This window comes from Equus quagga, chromosome 2 (genome assembly GCF_021613505.1).
Source record: "Equus quagga isolate Etosha38 chromosome 2, UCLA_HA_Equagga_1.0, whole genome shotgun sequence".
In the NCBI taxonomy this organism is placed as follows: Eukaryota; Metazoa; Chordata; class Mammalia; order Perissodactyla; family Equidae; genus Equus; species Equus quagga.
Window position 1 is genome coordinate 168,417,148 of NC_060268.1, and position 21,242 is coordinate 168,438,389.

Genomic DNA, 21,242 nt, shown 5'->3' on the forward strand with positions numbered 1-21,242 from the left:
TTCCTTGACACAAGGAGCCTGAAGTGTCCAAGTTGCAACTATAGCTTATAGTTCCATGGGACAATGCTACATCTCCTGCCAGAGTATTTCCCCTTTGGGGAATAGGACCTCTAATCCTGCAGATCCCAGAATTGCGAGATGAGAGCATGAGTACCCAATTGTGTCACTGAAAGTGAGGCTACCAGAAGTGGCTTTCACTCCTTGGTCCCTGCACCTATATATTCTTACTACTGGGGACACAGCACCGTTTAAAGGTCTTTAATTCCAATGTATGTCTTGCATCCTGTGCTTCAACTATGTCTATGCAAAGCTCTGTTAGGTTGTGTGGTATGGGATCTGGTGGATCCCATGGTCATGGGCCCATTCCTCTTCCTCCTTTGCTGTAAAGTGTGTCTCTTGATTACATAGGATCCCATGCAGGGTTGAGCAAACACTTTGTAATTTCAAAGATAATCATGCTGGTTAAGACCCCGTGTGTAGAAAAAGCAAACTCATATTCAGAATATGTATCTATTCTTGTCTTAATGAAATCATTGGCCCATCCAGGGTAGAAAGTAGTCAACTTGACACCAAGTATCTAGTTGGTTTTCTTGGAGAATGGCCTTATCAAGTGATCAGAATTGATATCTTGCCATCAGGCTGGACTTTTGGCGGTAACAATAGCTAGATCAGCTCTGTTCAGAAGGAACCCATGCTATTACACTCCTGGACAGCCTCCATCTCTCTATCACGGCACTTTGTTCATGTGCTCATTGTGGAGCACTGAGGTGTCCTATGATAGGGACTGACTGATGTTAGCTGTCTCAGTGTTTTATTTACTTGTTGTTTAATGTCTCTTCCATGTTGAATGCTCTCTGATGGCCTTTAACTTGTGTCACAAAGATCTTCAATTTCATGGTCATCCAAGTATCTCCATCCACATGTCTCTGCCCCACTGTCTTCTTGTTTCTGATCTTCCACTGTTTCTTCTAGGCTCCTAACCAGCTAGCTAGGCCTTTAACTACTGCTCTTGGCCGTTTCTCCTTCCACACAATGTGGATGAGGCATACTGCCCAAAAACCTGTCCAGTTGGGATGCTTTTTCCTTTTCCACTGTTCTTCAAGGCCTCTCTTGAGTCAGGCTGTCTTATAAGTTATGTCCATTTTTGACTTGTGCCCACATATCAAGCTGACATATTTGTATTTTCCTCCTCTTGTTATCTGAGTGTAGAGGATTCCCCATATGGCCATCAGCTGTAAGATGAGGCATAGGTACTGGTGCAACAGTGGTAGATGACATGGGGTCTGAGCTACCTGCTCATGCACATTCCTTGTGAACTATGGTCTTGTTCATGCTTGATCTTGGGTACCACTTTCATTTTATGTTCCTATAATTATTCATGACAGAACCAGCTCATGATACAAAACTCTGAACACTTGGTCACTTGATAACTCATGTTAGGCACTCCATCTCTACCAGGGCCCCATAGCATGTTAGGAATAGAGGTGTAAAATTTTCCACTGCAGATGACATGGCCTTTGACACGTGTGTGGGGTCTGCGTTAGGATTCTTTCACTGGAGATTTCTGTATCTTCCACATGAATATATATTCCATACTTTTCCCAACACTGACACCACCAATAACTATATTGTCTACTGGTTCATATGGCCCTAACTGCATGGCTGCTTGCAGTGTAGCCAGGAACAACAGCAGAGGTATTTCCTGCCCAGGCATGCACTCACAGCTGGCAGCCTTTGATGTCTTCTGAGTATATAGGCTGGAGCAGTATTCCCAGGAGTGAAATATGCTGCCTTCAGAACTCAAAGAGACCTACCAGATGGTTTACTTTCTTCTTTGTAGTGGGAATTGCAAGATATGATAATTGATCTATCAATTCAGATGATCTGTCTCAGAATGCTCTTGACCACTGGACCCCTAGGTATTTTACTAATATGGAAGGTCTCCGAATCTTTGTAGGTTTTATCTTCCACCCTTTGAAGCATATATGTCTTAAAAAGGCTTCCATTGCATTAGCCATTCTTGTTCATCTGGCACAATTAAAGTGATGTCATTAAGATAATGGAACAATGTAATGTTCTGCAAGATGTCCAGTTGGACCAAATATGTTCTATGTTGTGATAAAAAGAGGGAGAGTTAATATAATCCTGAGACAAAATTGTGAATGTATACTATTTTCTATGCCATATGAATGCAAACTAGGTTTGATTCTCTTTTCTGATAGGGTTGGCAAAGAACGTATTTGCCAAAAATGGCCATGTTAATCTGCTCTAACAAAGATATGCATCTTGTCTGGTGCCTGCAATGTGGACTACTACTTCCTAGTAGTCTATTGTCATCCTCCAGGTTTGTTTAGTTTGCAGGGGCCAGACTGATGATTTAAATGGAGATTTCATAGGGTCCATTATCCTTGAATTCTTTAGATTTTTTAGGGTAATTCTAATTCCTGCCACCCACTCCCCCTGGAATGTAACATTATTTTAAAATTTATTATATTATCCAGGGAGTAACAGTTCTAAAGGCTTCTACTTGATCTTTTCCACTGTGATAGCCAAGGACCCAGTGTGAGAGTTGTGCCATTTGTCAAGAATGTGTATTCCAATTATACATCCAGGGCATGACCAGTGCAGGGGTCTGCAGACCCAGTCACTCATTTTGGCCAGGATCTTGGCCAGGATGCCAATTATTTCCTCATTGCCATATATCCCTACTATAAAGAGAGGCCATGACAACACTTTATATCTACGAGTATCAGTCTCAACTCAGACTTTGTGTCTAACAGAACTTGAAATGTTTGTGTTACCTTTTTCCCTAGGCTAGAGTTATTCAATGAAATGACTCTGAGTGCTTTTGAGGAAGAACTAGGGGAATTATTACCATATACCCCCGCTGTGGTATTGCAGAGTCCTTCTTCCTGAACCCAAGAATTTTAAATATATCAGCCCTGGATTTCAAAAATGGCTCAAGTCCAGAGATTGAGCAATAGATTGAGAGTTTTTATTCCACCATCTTCCATCAGCCTCCTCATCATCTGCCCCTGATTGCTTCTGATGATATACGTTAGGCAGTACCCTGGTTGACTACTTATCTGTTTTGCTTCTGGGGATGCTGTGTTCTGTTAAACATCTCTGTAATTCTCAATAGGTCAGTCTCCTTGATTGACATGCTGACCTTGCTGCTTGTCACAGTAGTAGCCCTCTACTTGGATTGGATTCTGATGGTTAAGTGTCACCGGTTGGTGTCTGTTGTCCTATTGTCTCCATCACTGAGCTCAGTTCTGTTAGAGTTTCTCCTGCCGTCAGCTTTGGCCTGTGGAGGAGAACCACCACATTCTTAGTGATGCTAGTATCCTTCTTACCATCACATTCTTCACGACTTTGGTAAATAGCATACCCTCTGGACCTTTCCATAGAGTGACCTGGTGGATTTTCTGGCATTACATGGTATATCCACTCCAGAATGCCCACATACCTAGACTTTTAATCTATGTCTTTACTCTTTGCTATGACAGTTCTGGCATTTGACCTTTCTTAGCATGGGCTGTATTTTTCCATGTTTCTAAGAGTCATCGTTTTTTTTTTTCCAGCTTTATGGAGGTATAATTGACAAATGAAACTGTAAGATATTTAAAGTTTACATTGTGATAACTTGATATAAGTATACGTTGTGAAAAGATTCTTCCTTTGTAGTTAATCAATGCAACCATCACCTCACATATCTATCATTTTTTTTGGGAGAGTGAGAACATTTAAATTCTATTCTCTTAGAAAATTTCAATTATATAATATAGTTTTTATCAGCTATAGTCACGTTGTACATTAGATCCTCAGATCTTATTTATTTTATAGCTGAAAGTTTGTACCCTTTAACCAACCTTTCTACCCTACTATCTCCACCCCTCAACCCCTTGCAACCACTTTTCTACTCTCTGTTTCTTTGAGTTTGACTTGTTTTTAGATTCCACACATAAGTGATACCATGTAGTATTTGTCTTTCTCTGTCTGATGTTTCACTTAGCATAATGCCCTCAAGGTCCATCCGTGTTGTGGCAAACAGCAGGAGTTCCTTCTTTCTCATGGCTGAATAATATTCCATTTGCTGTGTGTATGTGTGTACATACACACACACCACATCTTCTTTATACATTCATTAATTGATGGACACTTAGCTTGTTTCCATATCTTGGCTATTGTGACTAATGCTGCAGTGATCATGGGAGTGCAGGTATCTCTTTAATATCCTGTTTTTATTTTCTTTGTATATATAGCCAGAAGTGGGATTGCTGAATAGTATTGTAGTTTTATTTTTAATTTTTTGAGGAACTTCCATAGTGTTTTCCACAGTGGCTGCACCAATTTACATTCCCGCCGACAGCGCACAAGTATTCCCTTTCTCCACGTTGTTACTGACATTTGGTATTGCTTATCTGTTTGATAATAGCCATTCTGGCAGATGTGAGGTAATATCTCACTGTGGTTTTGATTTGCATTTCCCTGATGATTAGTGATGTTGAACACCTTTTCGTGTGCCTGTTGGCCATTTGCATGTCTTCCTTGGAAAAATGTCTGTTCACTTCCTCTGCCCATTTTTTAATTGGCTTATTTGTTTTTTGCTCTTGAGTTATGTGAGTTCTTTATGTATTTTGGATATTAACTCCTTATCAGGTATATGATTTGCAAATGTTTTCTCCTGTTTCGTAGGTTACCTTTTCATTTTGTTGGTGGTTTCCTTTGGTGTGCATAGGAGTTGTCTTAATAGTGAGTTCATACCATCTCCTGAGTGCTTGTCAGGGCATAAATCCTGCATTTTATGAGAGTGCTTTCAGATCAGTAAACTTTCCCTAATCCAGTATAAAGTTCTGGCTGCTTTGATCAAGCTCCCCTCATGTACTCCACTAGCTTCTACCAATATGTACTGTCTACATCTTATAGATTCTTTGGGGTATAGTTTCTTTCTTTCCATAACAGTCCAGGCATGTACCTGGCTGAGTTATGCTGAGCCAAGTTATAAGCCCAGTGGCCAGTAGGGAAGGTGTGAGCAGATCCTGAGCTGGAGCACAGGTCTTCCTGGTAAGAAGTCTCTGCATTGTGTTCAAGCAGAGCCAAGTGCTATTGTTTATTAGGAAAAGGTGGACCACTTCTGCAGTCTCAGATGATTCAGGAAAATTTGGAAATTCAAAATTTTGGGAAATTTTCAGGGGCATCAACTCAAATGTCCCCATCCCACGTGTCAGGTTCTTATTCTTTTCCTATCAGGGCCTTGACTTTGGAATAACAGACCTTTTTTAATTTATAGAACTTCTATGTTTGGCAGCCTCTATATATGGTACTAAGGAGGCCCTTAGCTTTATCAGCCTTTCATTATCTTTTTCTAGGGCTCAGTAGGACTAAGCAGTAGATATGCAATTCCAATATATTAGTAATTACTATTTTCACCATACTTTTCAAACATCTATTGCTTCATTCTGCTAGAATATCCCTTCATTGGCATACCTTCCTAACTTACCATTGGTTTAAGTATTAATAATTGATGGACACCTTGTGCCACGGGCTTTCTGTGCTCCACCTACTGACAATGACAAGTTCTTCCTTGCTAGCCTGGCAGTGTGTGATTCAGTTCCCAAACTTCATCTTATTTCCTGCTTTCTTGTACCACTCCTGGCACCAAATGCCATAGTTTGGGTTCTCTGAGAAGCAGACTCTGAGATAGAGTTTAGTATTCATGATGTTAATTGGGAGTGCCCTTAAGATCAATGCCTTTGGAAGAGGTGGGAGGAGGAAGCAGGATTGGACAAAGGGAAAATTTGAGTAACGATGCTGGGCAGATAACTTTAGTCAATCCCACAAGGATCTCTGGAGGTAAAATTGTTGGTCAGAGTTGTTCTATGTTGGGCTGAAAGGGCAGGGCCTTTAAAACCCCACATTCTCAGCCCTTGCATGTGGGTCATCCTTGGAAAGATGTGGCCTTGAATGAAATGGCCCTCTGATACTGAGACAATTCTTGAATTAGCTTGCAGCCAATGACTATTCACTGACAGCACTCCCAGCAACACAGACAATTCCTTCCCTGAATGATAATCTGGGCAGCACATATCCATGTCTGCCACAGATCTCAAAACTTCAGAGGATTAAGACCAATAAAAGTTTATTTTTCACTTATGATACATGTCTAGTGTTGGTTGGGAGAGCAAATTGTCACACTGCCATCACTTAGGGATCCAAACTGAAATTGCACTCTTTCATTTTTTATTAAATGGTTCCATGCAGAAATACAAGTGTCCCTTTTGCTTGTACTTCATTGGCTAAAACAAGTCATATTGTCACATCCAACTTCTAGGGAGTGTGGGAGTAAAATTTTACCATGGGCCTAAAGGAAGAGAACTGGAATGTTTGTTTAACAGCACCAATGTCTGTCACAAATATTGTATATAATTCTTTTAAAATTTTTAGTATAAGTGAAGGTGATGTCTTGGAGACAGTAATGAAGCCTTCACTTCCTACCAGCTCATATATTAAAAGGCAAAGAACTTCTAGAAGTAGAATTGCGTTGTATTATTATTTGTCTGAATTAATTGCTCTCATGTATAATTAAATTTTTATTACTTTACTGTAATGTTTTTCTTCTGCAGGAACTTGTATGCTTTTAAAAAACAAACAATATTGTTATTTTTTAATTTTCATGAAGTTAATATCAGAAAGGATATTTTGATGGTGTAGTAAGGCAGTATAGTGTAGTAGTTAGGAAGATCTGGTTTTGAATACTGACTTTGCCATTTAACCTGAAGTTACTTAACCTCTAAAGATTCTGTTTCTTTATCTATAACATGGTGTCAAAAATATTTACTTCTCAGAGTTGTTTTGAGAATTAAGTATTACATAGCGCTGATAAACAATTAGCATATTATTTTTGTTAGGTAAAAGATCATGACCACTTATTTTAGGAAATTTTACCCATTTAAAAAGACCGTAAAGGTTTTATGAATTCTCAGTTAATTTTATAAAATATTATTATAGTAATTTTTTGAATGTTTAACTATTAGCAGCAGTTATATGCTTTTTGTTTTTTGGGCTCCCATGGCACTCTTTATATATCTCTCTTGATACTTATCACATCCTATTGTTATTCCTTAAGGGAAAGAACTCAGTCTTACTCAACTTTATATCCATAATATCACTGGATCTTCATAACATCTAAGTCGATTTACTTACGTAGTGTTGATCATTTTTCCTAGGTCTTCCCTAAATCCATTAACCTAAATTTTATATATTTTCCTTCTATTCTTAGTTAAGAACAGTTGAATTCTCAGTCTTTTTTTCTTTAGATTGAAACACTCAAGTTAATCTTTTACTCTTGGTTTTATTTTTCAAGATATGGTTTATGAAACATATATGGCTTGGAGAAGATAACTCCTTGATCTTTAGCGTGGTTACTAAACTGAGATGTTCAGTTTTTAAATGTGCAAGCAAATACTACCTTAATAGGGAGAAACTCACTAAAATGAACAAAATCAGGAAGCCAGATGCTTTTGAGTTTTGAGCCTTGCTCATTTATATTAGCTGTGTGATTTGATCAGTAGATATGTAGTCTGATGGGTTAAATCTCACTATTTCACAGTCTTGAACAAGCTCCCAGTACTCTCCATTTTTGGGGTAGTTGAGTTGGTGTTGTTTATCTCTCATGGTATCTCTCATTTTATTGGTGTTATTAAGTACTTCTGAAAACAGAGGTGCTTGTGGGCCTGAAAACAGGAAGTTTGATTAGGAACCTCTACAATTATCTGTTAATCCCCAGATCCCCTTCCTCAACTTGTGCAGATGAGTATCTGCCCCTTCTACTCTGCTGGAAGACAAAGGCTTACTCTCTGTAGATGTTGACCCAGTACCTTATACTTAAGGTTACCAGGACATGGCCGAGGGTGTAAATACGATTTTGGAAAGAGTGGGATTAAGTGAAAGTGTGCACACTTAAGAGTGAAACCTCCATCTCCTTTCTTCCACTTAGGTTCCAAATACTGTTAGCCAGGTTTATAGCTTATAGGCAGGAGACTGGAGGATTTAACTCAAAGAATCTGGCAAGAGAAATGATGTACAAAAACTGACACTTGGAGGTCTCCAACTGAAATGGTCCCACCTAGTCAGAATCCCAACACTGCTGTATGCTATATATGAAAGTTGTTAAGAGAGTAGATTGAAGAGTTCTCATCGGAAGGAAAAAATATTTTTTTCTTTTTCCTTTTTTTTTGCTATCTATGTGAGATGATGGATGTTAATTTATTGTGGTAATCATTTCCCCATATATGTAAGTCAAATCGTTATGCTGTACACCTTAAATTTATACAGTGCTGCACTTCAGTTATTTCTCAATAAAACTGGGTGGGCAAGGGAAAGTTAAAAGAAAAAAGAATTCTAACAGTCAAGATGTCTTACCCAAGCACAAAACTTCCAGTCAGTTTTGTTGTGCCTCACTCTTAAATTTGAAAGGACAGCTAGTTATTTAGATATTTGCAAAAAGCTGCTAAATTTGACCAAAATCTCAAACAAGGAGGAAAAATTAAGAAGTTAAAGGAAATTGGGGTAATGTTGGGAGGAGATCATGACTTCAATCTTTTTGGACAGAAGATGTTACATTCATGAAACAAAAATGTAAGTTTTAAAAATAGATCAGAAAACAAAAAAAGAGGTCTTTGAAATTAAAATTAAGGTAACAAATTAATAGATGATGTGAAGATAAAGTCAAGAATATGTTCCAAAAGTATTATGAACAATGGACAGATATAAAGTAGGGTAAAATATAAGGTATTTAGATGATTATTACAGAAAATTCAATGTTTGAGTAATTAGGAGTTGCAGAAATAACAGAACATTTTAGATGAGGAGGAAATTATCAAATGAATAATTCAAGAAAAATATCCAGATTTTAAGTACAGGACTTTTCAGAATGAAAGATCCCACTGAGCCCCAGAAAAATGAGTACAAAATGCTCACAGCGAAACCTATCATGAAAAGTGAAATAGAAAGAAGACTGTAAAAGCTTCTGTAGAGAGAAAAGAAATAGTCCAAATAAGTGCTGAGACTCAACAGCAGAGGGCCTTGCAAAAGCGATACTAGAGGCAAGAAGACAGTGGAGCAATACCTTCATCATCTGAAAATGCTTTCCGAGTTAGAATTCTAAACCCAATCAAATAATCACGTAAGTATTACAGTGGAATAAAGTCACTTTTAGAATTGCAAGGTCTCAAAAATTTACTTACAATGTACACTTTCTCTGGAAGCTGTAGAATTATGTCTCCTACTGATAGATGAGATTAAATAAATAAATAAAAACAGGTAGAAATTAAAATCCAAGAAATAGAGTACATACCAGAGGAGAGATGTGAAGAGATCCTTAGGATGATGCAGCAGGCCTAGAGCGCAATGAGTCTAGGTTGGAGAAGATAGATGGCATTTTAGGAGGAATATCTTCAAGAAGTAAATGAACCTGCTAGATAATCTGATCTATTAGAAAATACTGAGAAGAGACGTATACCTCTGGTCAAGAGTTGGGGATGAATTAGCAGTAGATATGTAGACACCTAACCTTAGCAACAAATATGATTTTCAGGGAAAATAACAAGTTGTTCAAAAGTAAAAATGTAATCATAGCATGCTATATGGCTTATCTGCAAGTAATATCATATAATAAATACTGAATATTGATCTAAACAAAATTATAATTTAAATGCGTGAGGAAGATGGAGGGAGGGGAAGTATTTGTGTATGTGTCTGAATAAGAGTTAAAATCTTCATCTTCTAAAGAAGGAAGTTAGAGATGTTATCTGAAACTAAGAACTAAGTCTGCCATTTAGAATAAGGAGGTAAATACAAAAACAAACTCTGTCTAGTTTTTAATTTAGAATTGAAAGTGCTTACCTCTGTGATGCTGGAATAAGCATTGGGAAGATAGGGAGCAGGGGACTTTTTTGTGATGAACCTTGTGGGATTATTTGACTTTTAAACTTAGCACATATTTCTTCAGTTAAAAACAAGCAAAATAAGAACAAACCACAGCAGTACAAAAATTAAATGAGGCACAATTAGTGGATCAGGGACAAATTTTCAAAAAATGGTTCTGGTAAAATTGGTGTATGGAAATACACTGAGAAATATCTTGGAAATATGGGAGAAATTAAATTAGACCCCGGCAACAATGCGAAAATAAGTTCCAAATGGATTGAAGGTCAAAATAGTAAATGCCAAATTATATCCTTTAGAAGAAAATTAGAGATTGTCTTTTAGAATAAAAAGAACAAATCATAAGGAAAACAATAAATTTGACCAAGTTAATGTACAAACTTTTTGTTAAAATACTTCGTAAACTAAGTGAAAAGACAACTCATGGCATAGGAGAAGATATGGTAGTGCATATCACCAACAACGTTTAATAAAGAATAAAGAATTCTTTCAAATTATTAAGAAAAAAACAAATATAAAATAGAAAAGTGGGCAAAAGACTTGAACAGTAATTTTACAGAAGAGTAAAAACAAACAACTTATAAACACGAAAAGATGCTTGACCTCACCATTAACTGAAAACAAATGCAAAATAAAACAACTTATCAGATTGATAAAAATTAAGAAGTCTGATAGAGCTGCGTGTTGTAGACAATGTGAAACGAGAAGAACCATCAGGCACTGCTGGTGGGAGTTTAAGTCAGTGCAACTACTTTGGGGAGCAAATTGGCAAAATCTATTAAAATTGAAGCTGTGCCTTTCTTTAAACCTAGTAATTTTCCTCTTAGAAATCTGCCTGGAGAAAGTCTCAAAATGTGCACAAGAAAATGTGTAGAAAAATGAACATACCAACATGACTTGTGGTAGGAAAAATCTGAAAAAAGGCTAAATGACCTTTAACAGTTTAATGGATAAGTATGTTTTGGTGTAGTCATAAAATGGAATGCTATGCATGGTTAAAATGAACATATAGCACCACATATATGCATAAATCTAAACGGATTGTTGGGTAGACTTTGCTACAAAGAATACATACAAATGGCCAATAAGGACAGAAAAGATGCTCAATATCACTAATCATTAGGGAAATATAAATCAAAACCACAGTGAGATACCACTTCACATCCATTAGGATGGCTAGAAAATAACAAGTGTTGGTAAGGACGTGGAGACATTGAAACCCTTATGCACTGCTGGTTGGAATGTAAAATGGTACAGCCATTATGGAAAAGAGTATGGAGGGTACTCACAAAGATAAGCAGAATTACCGTATGATTCAGCACTTCTACTTTGGGCATATACCCAAAAGAATTGAAATCAGGGACAGGAACAGATATTTATATACCCATGTTCATAGCAGCATTATTCACAATAGCCCAAATGGGAAGCAACTCAAGTTTCCATTGATAGATGAATGGATAAACAAAATGTGGTATATACATACAATGGAATATTACTCAAGCTTAAAAAGGAAGGAAAATTCTGACATATACTATAACATGGATGAACCTTGAAGACATGCTAAGGGAAATAAGCCAATCACAAAAGGACTTGTACTATGGGATTCCATTCATATGAGGTAATTAGAGTAGTTAAATTTATAGACAGAAAAGTAGAAGGATGGTTACCAGTGTTGAGAGAGAGAAATGGGAAATTACTGTTTAATGGGTCCAGAGTTTCTGTTTTGCACGATGAAGTAAGCTCTGGAGATACATGGTGGTGATGGCTGCACAACGTTGTGAAGGTACTCAATGTCACTGAACTGCACACTTAAAAATGGTTAAAATGGTGAAAAAACCAAACTTTTACAACCTACAAAAAGTAAAGAAACATTAATAAGTAAATATAGAATAGTAGTTGCATCAAAAGAAGGTAGATATAAAGAAACTTGAACTGGGGAGGGAGTGAGCACACAGGGAACCTCAATTGTATCAGTAATATTTTCTTTTTTTAAAAAATCTATAGTAAGCATGGTGAGATACTGGGTTTGGCAGATCTGGGTAGTGGTACATAGGTGTTTGTAATGCTTTTCTTTAGACTATTCTGTGTGCTGAAGAAATTTCATGTTTTTACCAAAAGAGAGTGGCTTATAGAGTTAAAAGAAATCTTCAAAAAGCCTAAGTTTTAGTTAATGCTGGTCTTTATTCTCTCAGCTCTTTTTATAACTCACTTCTGAGATGTTTCTTCTGAATATTTTCTCTGGTTCTCATCTTGACAGTCTTCTTTCCTTCTCTCCTTCTGCCTGGTGTGTGGTGGATGCTGGGCCACATTACATATTAGTCGTAGGTAGGCTCAGATTGTTGTGTCACTTTGTTTTCTGGACTCCACATGTCCCCAAATGACTTTGAAGATTCTTCTTTGGAGATTTTTATAATAAACCGATTTCTGGAAGTCCTGCTTTCTAGAAGTCCTACTCTTTCATCTGACTCTTTCCTGTTTCATTTCTCTGAAGCATATTCAGGTTTCTGATTCTGTTGTTGGAGTACTATAATCAACACAATTTATCAATCAGTGGCCATGTGATGTGTGTGTGTATGTGTGTGTGTTGCGGTTGGGTGGAACGATTGAAATCTGTCTGCCCTTACTCATTAGCTATCTCTAACATTTCCCTCTCTTTCTTTTTCAAAGCCTGTGCCCTATACAGGTCATCTCTTCTCTCCAAATGAGAATATGTAATCTTTCAGAAACCTGTCAGTATGCTTTTATAATCTCAAACATTCATCAATGTAACTTATAGAAAGACAAAGGCAATCAAATGGGCTTTAAGCAAATTGTTTAACCTCTCCTAGGTCTAATTTTTCATTTCTAACGTATGGTAATGCTATTTAATCAACTTCACTGGATTCTTATAAAGACCATTTAAGTTGTAGATGAAAATACTTTAGAAGTTTTATAGTACTACACACATATAATGCACATTTCTTAAATGAACTCTAACATAAAATTGGCAGACTATTAATCCTATGCATAGGCCTCTGTGGTAGTACTTCACAAAATGTGATCTTCAGAGCGTTGGCCCTTGGAAATGTTAGTAAGTGTTATGTGAAAAGTGCTTCTGTGGATAAAAACATCGGGAAAACACTGCATTAAGTAAAATTAGCCTTCTACACCTTTGTACTCTGTTTTTGAGAGTATTTAATAGGCAAATGTACTTTGTGAACTAAAGAGAGAGATTATATGAACTAAGGAATACCCTTTTGGGGGGTGGCATTTTGTTCCTTGGAATACGCTCTGGGAAATAGAACTCAAGATGTATTTTATTGCTTTCAGTCTTCTGGTTTCATTTTCTAAACCATAATTTTGGCTTTTGTAATTCCTTTCATCTTCATTAGCAGTAAATTGAATTAAAAACAAATTTATTATTTTTCACTGGTATTATAGAAATAATTACTTAAATAGGAAAGCAAGTGATTCACTAAAACTTTAACTTTTACAAGTAACTGTATTTTATTTTTTTTGTTCCAAAAGGGCTTCTAAGCTACTTAAAAATAAAATTAATTTGCTTTTAAAAGCTTGTTACATGTATGTGATTTTTTAGAAGACTTGCCTTTGGATATGACATGTCTAAGAAGATGCAATCTAAAACACTCTCCTGAGACTGTCCCTAGTTACTGGATACTGAATCATTTGACATTCCAAAATCTATGGCAGTATATCTGTCAATTTTGAGGCTATGTTGAAGTGATATACAGTTTTCTCTAACCATTCTTCTTTCCATCGTCTTTATATAGCTCATGAATTATTTAGGTTATTTATGCATTTGTTTGGTCTAATTTTTTGAAACAAATTATTCTCCTTTACATGAAATGAAAACTGTTCTTTTGAAATATCAGATCATTAAAGTGATTTAAATATTTTATTTTAATGTTTCTGTTTTAGGCATTCTTTCACTGGATGTTATATATCCCATTTAATTTTGTATGCATGTATGTAAAATTTGACTTAGTGATTTAACTTTCTAATAGGTTTGCCCAACATTTCATGTATTTTACTATATGAACCTTGATTTACTTAATAAAGATATGTCGTTACAATTATTCTCCAATATAAAGTACACCTAATTTCTTTCCTTTCATTTCCTTTATTCTCATATACTTAAATATGTTTCTGCAGAAGTTATTTTTATTTCAAGAATAATGCTAGTTGAGTAACGATACTAAATTGTAGGTCATGGAAAGTTAATAAAAGGCCTCCTAATTTTAAGTATTGTATCTTTAATTTGGCCAATGATTGTTTTATCATATTTATCTTATTTCACTTTTTGCTTTGCTGTTTTCTGTATTCTAGCTTGTGATGAATGGAAAATATTACCAAAACCAAATCTTCATAGAGATGTCAACAGATTTGGACACTCTGCAGTTGTCATTAATGGGTAATAGAAATACATTTATCAGTCATATTATCCACATATTGTGTTATTCTTTTAAAAATTATTGTTTGTACTTAATGGCATTGGATTTTATGCATCCCTCCTCTAATGTGGAATACGTTTTGGTTCATTAACCAAAACTTTCATTTTTTGTTTAAATATATTTAAGGGATTGGGGAATAATCAGAGGAAAGGTACTGAGAGAAAACTTCAGATACTTTTAAAAAGTCATCCTGCCTTCGTTCCCTTTTCCAGAGATTAGATAATGAGTGACTTCCTGAAGAAAAATCAAACTGAAATGATAGAAAGGCTAGGCTCATGTTTCTATCAAGGAGAAAGGAAAGTGGGAAGAATTAGATTCTCATTTTAGTTCTGTCATTAACTAAAATGCGTGATTTCTGACAATTCTCTCAACCTCTCTGGACTTTCCTAAACTTATGTCTGTTGGGAACTTGGAGTGGATGGTCATTAAGTTGCCTTCCTCTGAGTTAGTGTGGCTTTTCCATTTCTATAGTAAAAATTTGGTAATGTGGACTCAAATGACAATAAACAATATGCTAGCTCATTAATTAGCTTAAAATTTGTAATTCATAATGACATTTTGTAAGTTCATTCTAATACCACCTTATTCCAATTATGTAAAAATTCTCTAATATGATACTAAAAGCAGGTAGAAGTTAACCACAAAGAAACTGTAACTGACATCAGTTGGCTTTCAGAATAGTGATAAATGAAATCCAGAGTGTAAACGTAAAACCTCTAGGCTACTCTGTTGAACAGTTGTGTTTGGTTGATTTTTATTTTACTCTTTTTACGAAGTAAAAGATATTATTGAAGTGTTTTCTGATTGTTTCCACTTATTATATTAATCATATTTTTAGAAATAAAAATTATGCTGTTTTTGAGAGCATATCAAACTTCTTTGGCACTGGTAGAATTAATTCAGTAATTATCTGGGCTTTTCTTTCCAAATTGAAAACTTTAAAATCTTTTTGATTATTTAACTCTTGGTCTTTTTATTTTATAAAAGGATAGTAAAACACTATAAGAAGAAGTCTGTATCTGTAATCTAAATTCTGTCTATATTCAAAAATTGTGATCCTAGACAGCAATTCTAAAGTATATATTACTAAAAAAATTGTTTCCTACTTTGATAAAATAATGTAAAATATATATTTAAATTTATTTTTAAAACTAATTTGTTTGAGACTTTTTCTTCATATTGTTCCTTTAAGCTTCTTGTTTTGTTTCTAATAGGTCCATGTATATATTTGGAGGATTTTCTAGTGTGCTCCTTAATGATATCCTTGTATACAAGCCTCCAAACTGCAAAGCTTTCAGAGATGAAGAACTTTGTAAAAATGCTGGTCCAGGGATAAAATGTATTTGGAATAAAAATCACTGTGAATCTTGGGAATCTGGGAATATTAACAATATTCTTAGAGCAAAGTGCCCTCCTAAAACAGGTGAAGTTGTTTTTCTTTTTCATCTCTCTGGCACAGGACTTCTCTCCTTGGCTAGAAGTAGAAATACATTTTGCTTATAAGAATTACCTTAGTAGCTTTCAGAAGTTAAAGATTCATAATCCTTTAACATGGGAATTGTGTGTTTGAACTGAGTAGTGATTAAGAATTTAATATCTTTATTAGCTGCTTTTAGTTTTCTTTTTTGAATTTTGTCTGTAATATTATGTAACAATATTTTATATGTAGCACGGTCATATATAAAGATGAATTATTTTCTGATATAAGTAAAAAATGCTGTCAAATACATTCTTTCTAAGAAATACTGTGTGTGCTTCAAAGAAATAAAATGAAGTAATTTATCCTGCATTTGGTAGTTTTTTTTCCTTCCTGAATTATTGCCAAGCCAGATCATAAAGTTAAGAATTTTTCTATAATTTTGATGACTAATGTTCTAGTTTAATATTTCTAATAAAATATTGAATAAATAAATCTAATATAAAAAATTGTGAGTAAATATGAATGAATGATTTGGATAAAAATTTATCAGTTTTTTAAAATGGGTGGGGCTTTTATTCATTTTCAATGCTATAACTAATAAATGTATTTTCAAGCTTTGCTAATCCATAATAACTCAGATGATTCCAAATATCTTTATGAACAATGATAAACAATGAGTATTTGTTATGATGTTTTCAATTAGATGTATAGTAATACATTTGCTTAGTAAAAAACCTAGAAGTGTTTTACCCCCTCTATAATTTGTAAATTTTAAATTGCTGTAGGATTCTAGTAGACTGAATACATGAGATGAGGGTAGGAGGCATCCAAAAACCTGTTAAACTACAATTACACTACAAAGTTGACTTCACATTGAAGAACATATTTTAGTACCTAAGGTCATATTTTTGGTTTAAAAATGTCTTAGTGATTCTGAGACAGTTTTAAAAATGTGCGAATTAAGAAGTGTGACATTTTCCTTTTCTTCTCAATGTGTTCTATCTCCCAATTGTATTACAGCTACTTCCGATGACAGATGTTACAGATATGCAGATTGTGCCAGCTGTACTGCCAATACAAATGGGTGCCAATGGTGTGATGACAAGAAATGCATTTCAGCCAACAGTAACTGCAGTATGGTTAGTATTCATGGGTAAATGATGATGTCGTTAACCTTGCTGCTAGTATAATCATTAGCTTACCATGTAATAGCACTGTACAAAATAGCACTTTACACATCAAGATGTTTAGAAAATATGTAGGGAATCACTCCATTCTTGGTACATTATAAATTTAGTCTGTAGTTTGTGGCTCAAATTTGTCAGTCTAGATTCCATTTTGAATCCAGTGATTTTTACTTCTTTTCATGACTGAAACTGGGAAAATTCTTTCAAAATTGATTTTAAAATTAGACTGTAACTATAAACATTGTTTTCTGTGCTGATGGAAATAGGATTATACAGGTCAGTATTGAAATCATTTCTGTGGGATTCTGTCAGACATGCATTAATGGTTATGTGGTCTACTGTTTTGTTTACATAGTTTGGGTGTAAGTTCAACCTTAATGATTGACACTTGTAGTTTTCCTTTTATCTGTCCTTAGATCAGCGGTTCTCAACTGGAGGCAGTTTTGTGCCCAAAGGGACATTTGGCGATGTGTAGACATTTTTGGTTGTCCCAGCAATGGGGCTGCTACTCCCACCTAGGACGTGGAGGTGGGGGGTGCTGCTAAATATCCTACAATGCTTGAGCAGCCTACTGTGAAAAATAGTTAGCAGGTTCAAATGTCAATGATGATGATGTTGAGAAACTCTGCTTTAGGTAGACTATGGAAAAAAATTATAAAAGTAATATTTATGGTACATGAAATAGATTAAGAACAGCAAAAATTAACCTTCTAAGTGGCTAGTATCAAAATGTCCCATGTGTTTTAGATGTCAAAAATTGAAAAAATAATTTTAAAAAGTATTGAAAACTATATGTGGCAGGATGAAAGATTCTTTTATTAGCTATAGCTTAAATAACCAAATAGTGTTCACTTAGATTTTCAACTGAATATAATATACATTATTTTTCTTTTTCTGAATTTTTATTAATCAACAAAAGTATCCACTTATTGTTTAAGATACCAGACAGAGGTAAAAGGTAAAGAAAAGGGAGTTTGAAAACTAATTAAAAAAGTTTTATTGTATCATCTAAAAATTTTCTCCGGTAGCCAATCATATTTAAGAATATTTGTTTTATGATTCTGTTCTAAAATATTCAAACCTTAAAATGGAGGAAAATTTTCAGTGTATTTGCTCATCAGATTGAATCCTTTAGCTTTCATACATATTATGTTGGTTTATATCTTACAGTGATATAAGTTGCTTTAATAACAATATATACTTCAATTTTATTTGTTTTAATGTTAGTATGACATGATTCAGCTTTGAAAATTTGAATTACTTTTCTATATTTGCATTAGTATTCATCTAATGGGAGTTATTTTAATGAGTACTGTGGAAATAGGAGTTAAGTAAAATAAAGCATGGGAATAAAGGACTGAAATAGAGAATGTTATTAGATAGAAATTTCAAGCAGATTTTATTTAAAGCTTTGTTGGATAACTCTAAGTTAATTTGTGTTTAGACATTTACACTAAGTGAAAATACACATATCTCAAGAGTTGTGTTATGTAAATTGCTGTCAAGTATTCATTTTATAAAATGGCCTTTTGCTTTATTTTATTTTTGATAACGATGTGTTAACAAGGAAAACACTGGGTGAGATAGGATAATTGAGCAGACGATACTCACTTGTAATTTAGACTTTGATGTAATGTGTCTTTTAGACAGTTTTATCACACTGTCTGGTGATTAGCTAAACCAAATGCTAATGGATACAGAAAGGTCTATGAGATTTTAGTGCAAATGATGTCTGTTGATATTCTATTTCATTATTTAGTCATATTTACTGCAGGTTACATATTTTGTGCTCTGATAGCTCAAAAAATCTGCTTACTTCTCACAGATTTTCATTTGAAATTTGCATCTAAATATATGAGTGAAGATCAGTAGAGTAATGTTTACTCTTCATAGTCTGTTTACTAATGTACATCTGGTTGTTTAGGCCAAAAAATACCACCATGTTTCAGAATAGCAGTCAGCTTTCTTCCATCATTGATTCAGTTGGTCCTGTGTGTGACTGAAATACAATTTCATCTGTTGTACTGGGTTCAAAATCAATAAATGACTATTCTGTTCTTCATGAGGAGCAGCAGAGTTATTTGGGTGGTGGCTCTAATGATACCATTGTTGTTCTAAAGCCTGGCACTGAGTTGCTTTTCTTTCTCTGATTCTAACATGTCGTTTAGCCATTCTCTTGTCATTTTTATAGGTTATTCTATTTATCAGATGATTCAAGTAAACATTTCTTTTCAGTTAGCTGACAAATGTTTGGAACTGTACTCTAAAGATCGTATAGAATAATACTAAGATTTATATGCTATATGAAAACAAAGTGAATCAGAAAAAATAACAGGAAGTTTATATGTCTCTAATGAAATTGTGGTGTTTGAAGAAGAGTCATAAAATAATTTGAGGTTTAAAAAAACGTATCTTATGTGGTTTTTTCGAATGAATAAAGGTAAACATTAGTATCTTTGTACTTTTTATCTGTCATTGTATATGTAATTTGCTCTAAAGAAATTAACATCTCTTTGGAATGGAGGTGACTGCAATGTAGTTTATGTAGGAAAGTATAGTAGTTTATAAATAAATATTTGGTGGGTGACTTTTAAAGTATCCAAGATGACAGAAATTACTTCAGCCATTTTCATATGTGCGATAGTTGTAACTAAGTTTTATTGACTGAGAAGAAATATGTAGCTCCCTTACGTGAGACAGCCTGAGGTAAGCATTTATACCTCTAGAGAAAAAAAAGATTGAAGTGGGGCTCAGGCTCCAACATTAAGTCCATTATGGTTTTTTCTCAAAGAAGAGTTGAGCCCAAAATTTTAGTATTAATTTTTATGAGGTAGATTTTATCTTAGATATTGATAATATCATGTGAGATATCTGAAGCTTGCTGTATGGAGGCAACTACCACCAAAGTTCCTATGTTACCTGTTTTTTCTTTTTTGACCTTTAACCTTTAAACTCTGAGTGCTGGACTCAGTTGAAATATGATTATACTGTGTAGTAGGATTGATCAAAATGTACCTTCTGCAGGTTCTTTGCAGCCTACATAAAGGAAATGTGACAAATACATATGTGAGAAACATGAATTAACCAAAACCATTATATAGTATCCATGGAAGTAAAATTAGTTTGAATTCTTGAGAAAATAATTTATCTTTTTAGATTGTATTGGATTTTGATAAAGCATCTCTTTAATTTTTTTATGTATCATTCTACTTCATCCTGGGGGTTTGCATGATAGTTTTGTTAGGACTAGAATTCTTTCACGTGATCATTAAGACAAATGACTTAACGTATTGGCTTTATTTATTGATTGAAAGCCTGTTATTAGATTCGATAGAAAAGATTTTTATTAGATAGTTTCTGTTTCAAATTTCATAATCTGTGCATTTTTTCAGTAAGTACACATTCTAATTCCAAGAACTGTAATTTAACTAGAGAAATGAATAAGAGACATTCTGTCTCAGTAAAACTTGATTTGGGGTTAGAAATCTGTATTTTAAAATTCACCAGGTCATTGATATATACACTGAAATTTAAGAATTGTTGCTATACAAAGGTGAAAAACAACATGCTTTATCTTTTAACTTTCTAGTCTGTGAAAAACTACACCAAATGTCATGTAAGAAATGAGCAGATCTGTAACAAACTTACCAGCTGTAAAAGCTGTTCACTAAACTTGAATTGCCAGTGGGATCAGCGACAGCAAGAATGCCAGGCTTTACCAGGTAAAGATTTCAATTTGGTAAATGAATTTTACAGTCCACAGATGAATACCATTATAGTAAAGAGTGTTTAGTAAGAACATTTCATTTTCTAAAATTAAATCAATAGCAAATAATCAATAATATTGAAGTAATAACAGCACTGTTTTTACAAGAAAAGTTTGTATGTTTGCTTCCAATTCTTTTAAGATGTTCATACTATTGGTTTGATCAGAATCCATTTCACTTTTAAAAAATTATATCTTAAAGACATAGAAAATAATAAGCATTCACACTAATATCCAGATTTAACAAATGTTAATATTTTGATGTATTTGATTTGTTTTTAAAGTACCCTTTATTTTTTAAATTCCAGGAACTGTTTTTACTGACTGACGGCTTTTTTATTATAAATTGTAACATTTATAATAAATATTACATTATTTAGTGAGAATCTAAGTTGTGCCAACCAGAGCAAAGCTCATTTTAGAAAGCAATTTTAGTTTAGTTTTTACAGTTAACACTCTTCTTAGTAGAC

General features: G+C 34.4%; 1 protein-coding gene across 3 annotated transcripts in view; it reads left to right on the forward strand.

Moving 5' to 3' along the window:
• The window catches only part of ATRNL1 (attractin like 1), a 730,944-nt gene that overhangs the window by 139,068 nt on the left and 570,634 nt on the right, over nucleotides 1-21,242 (forward strand). For all 3 annotated transcript variants that reach the window (XM_046649411.1, XM_046649419.1, XM_046649424.1), the window contains exons 11-14: nucleotides 14,275-14,359; nucleotides 15,614-15,822; nucleotides 16,840-16,958; nucleotides 20,596-20,728. In XM_046649411.1, coding sequence (XP_046505367.1) covers nucleotides 14,275-14,359; nucleotides 15,614-15,822; nucleotides 16,840-16,958; nucleotides 20,596-20,728 — 546 coding nt within the window. The remainder of the gene's footprint in view (nucleotides 1-14,274; nucleotides 14,360-15,613; nucleotides 15,823-16,839; nucleotides 16,959-20,595; nucleotides 20,729-21,242) is intronic.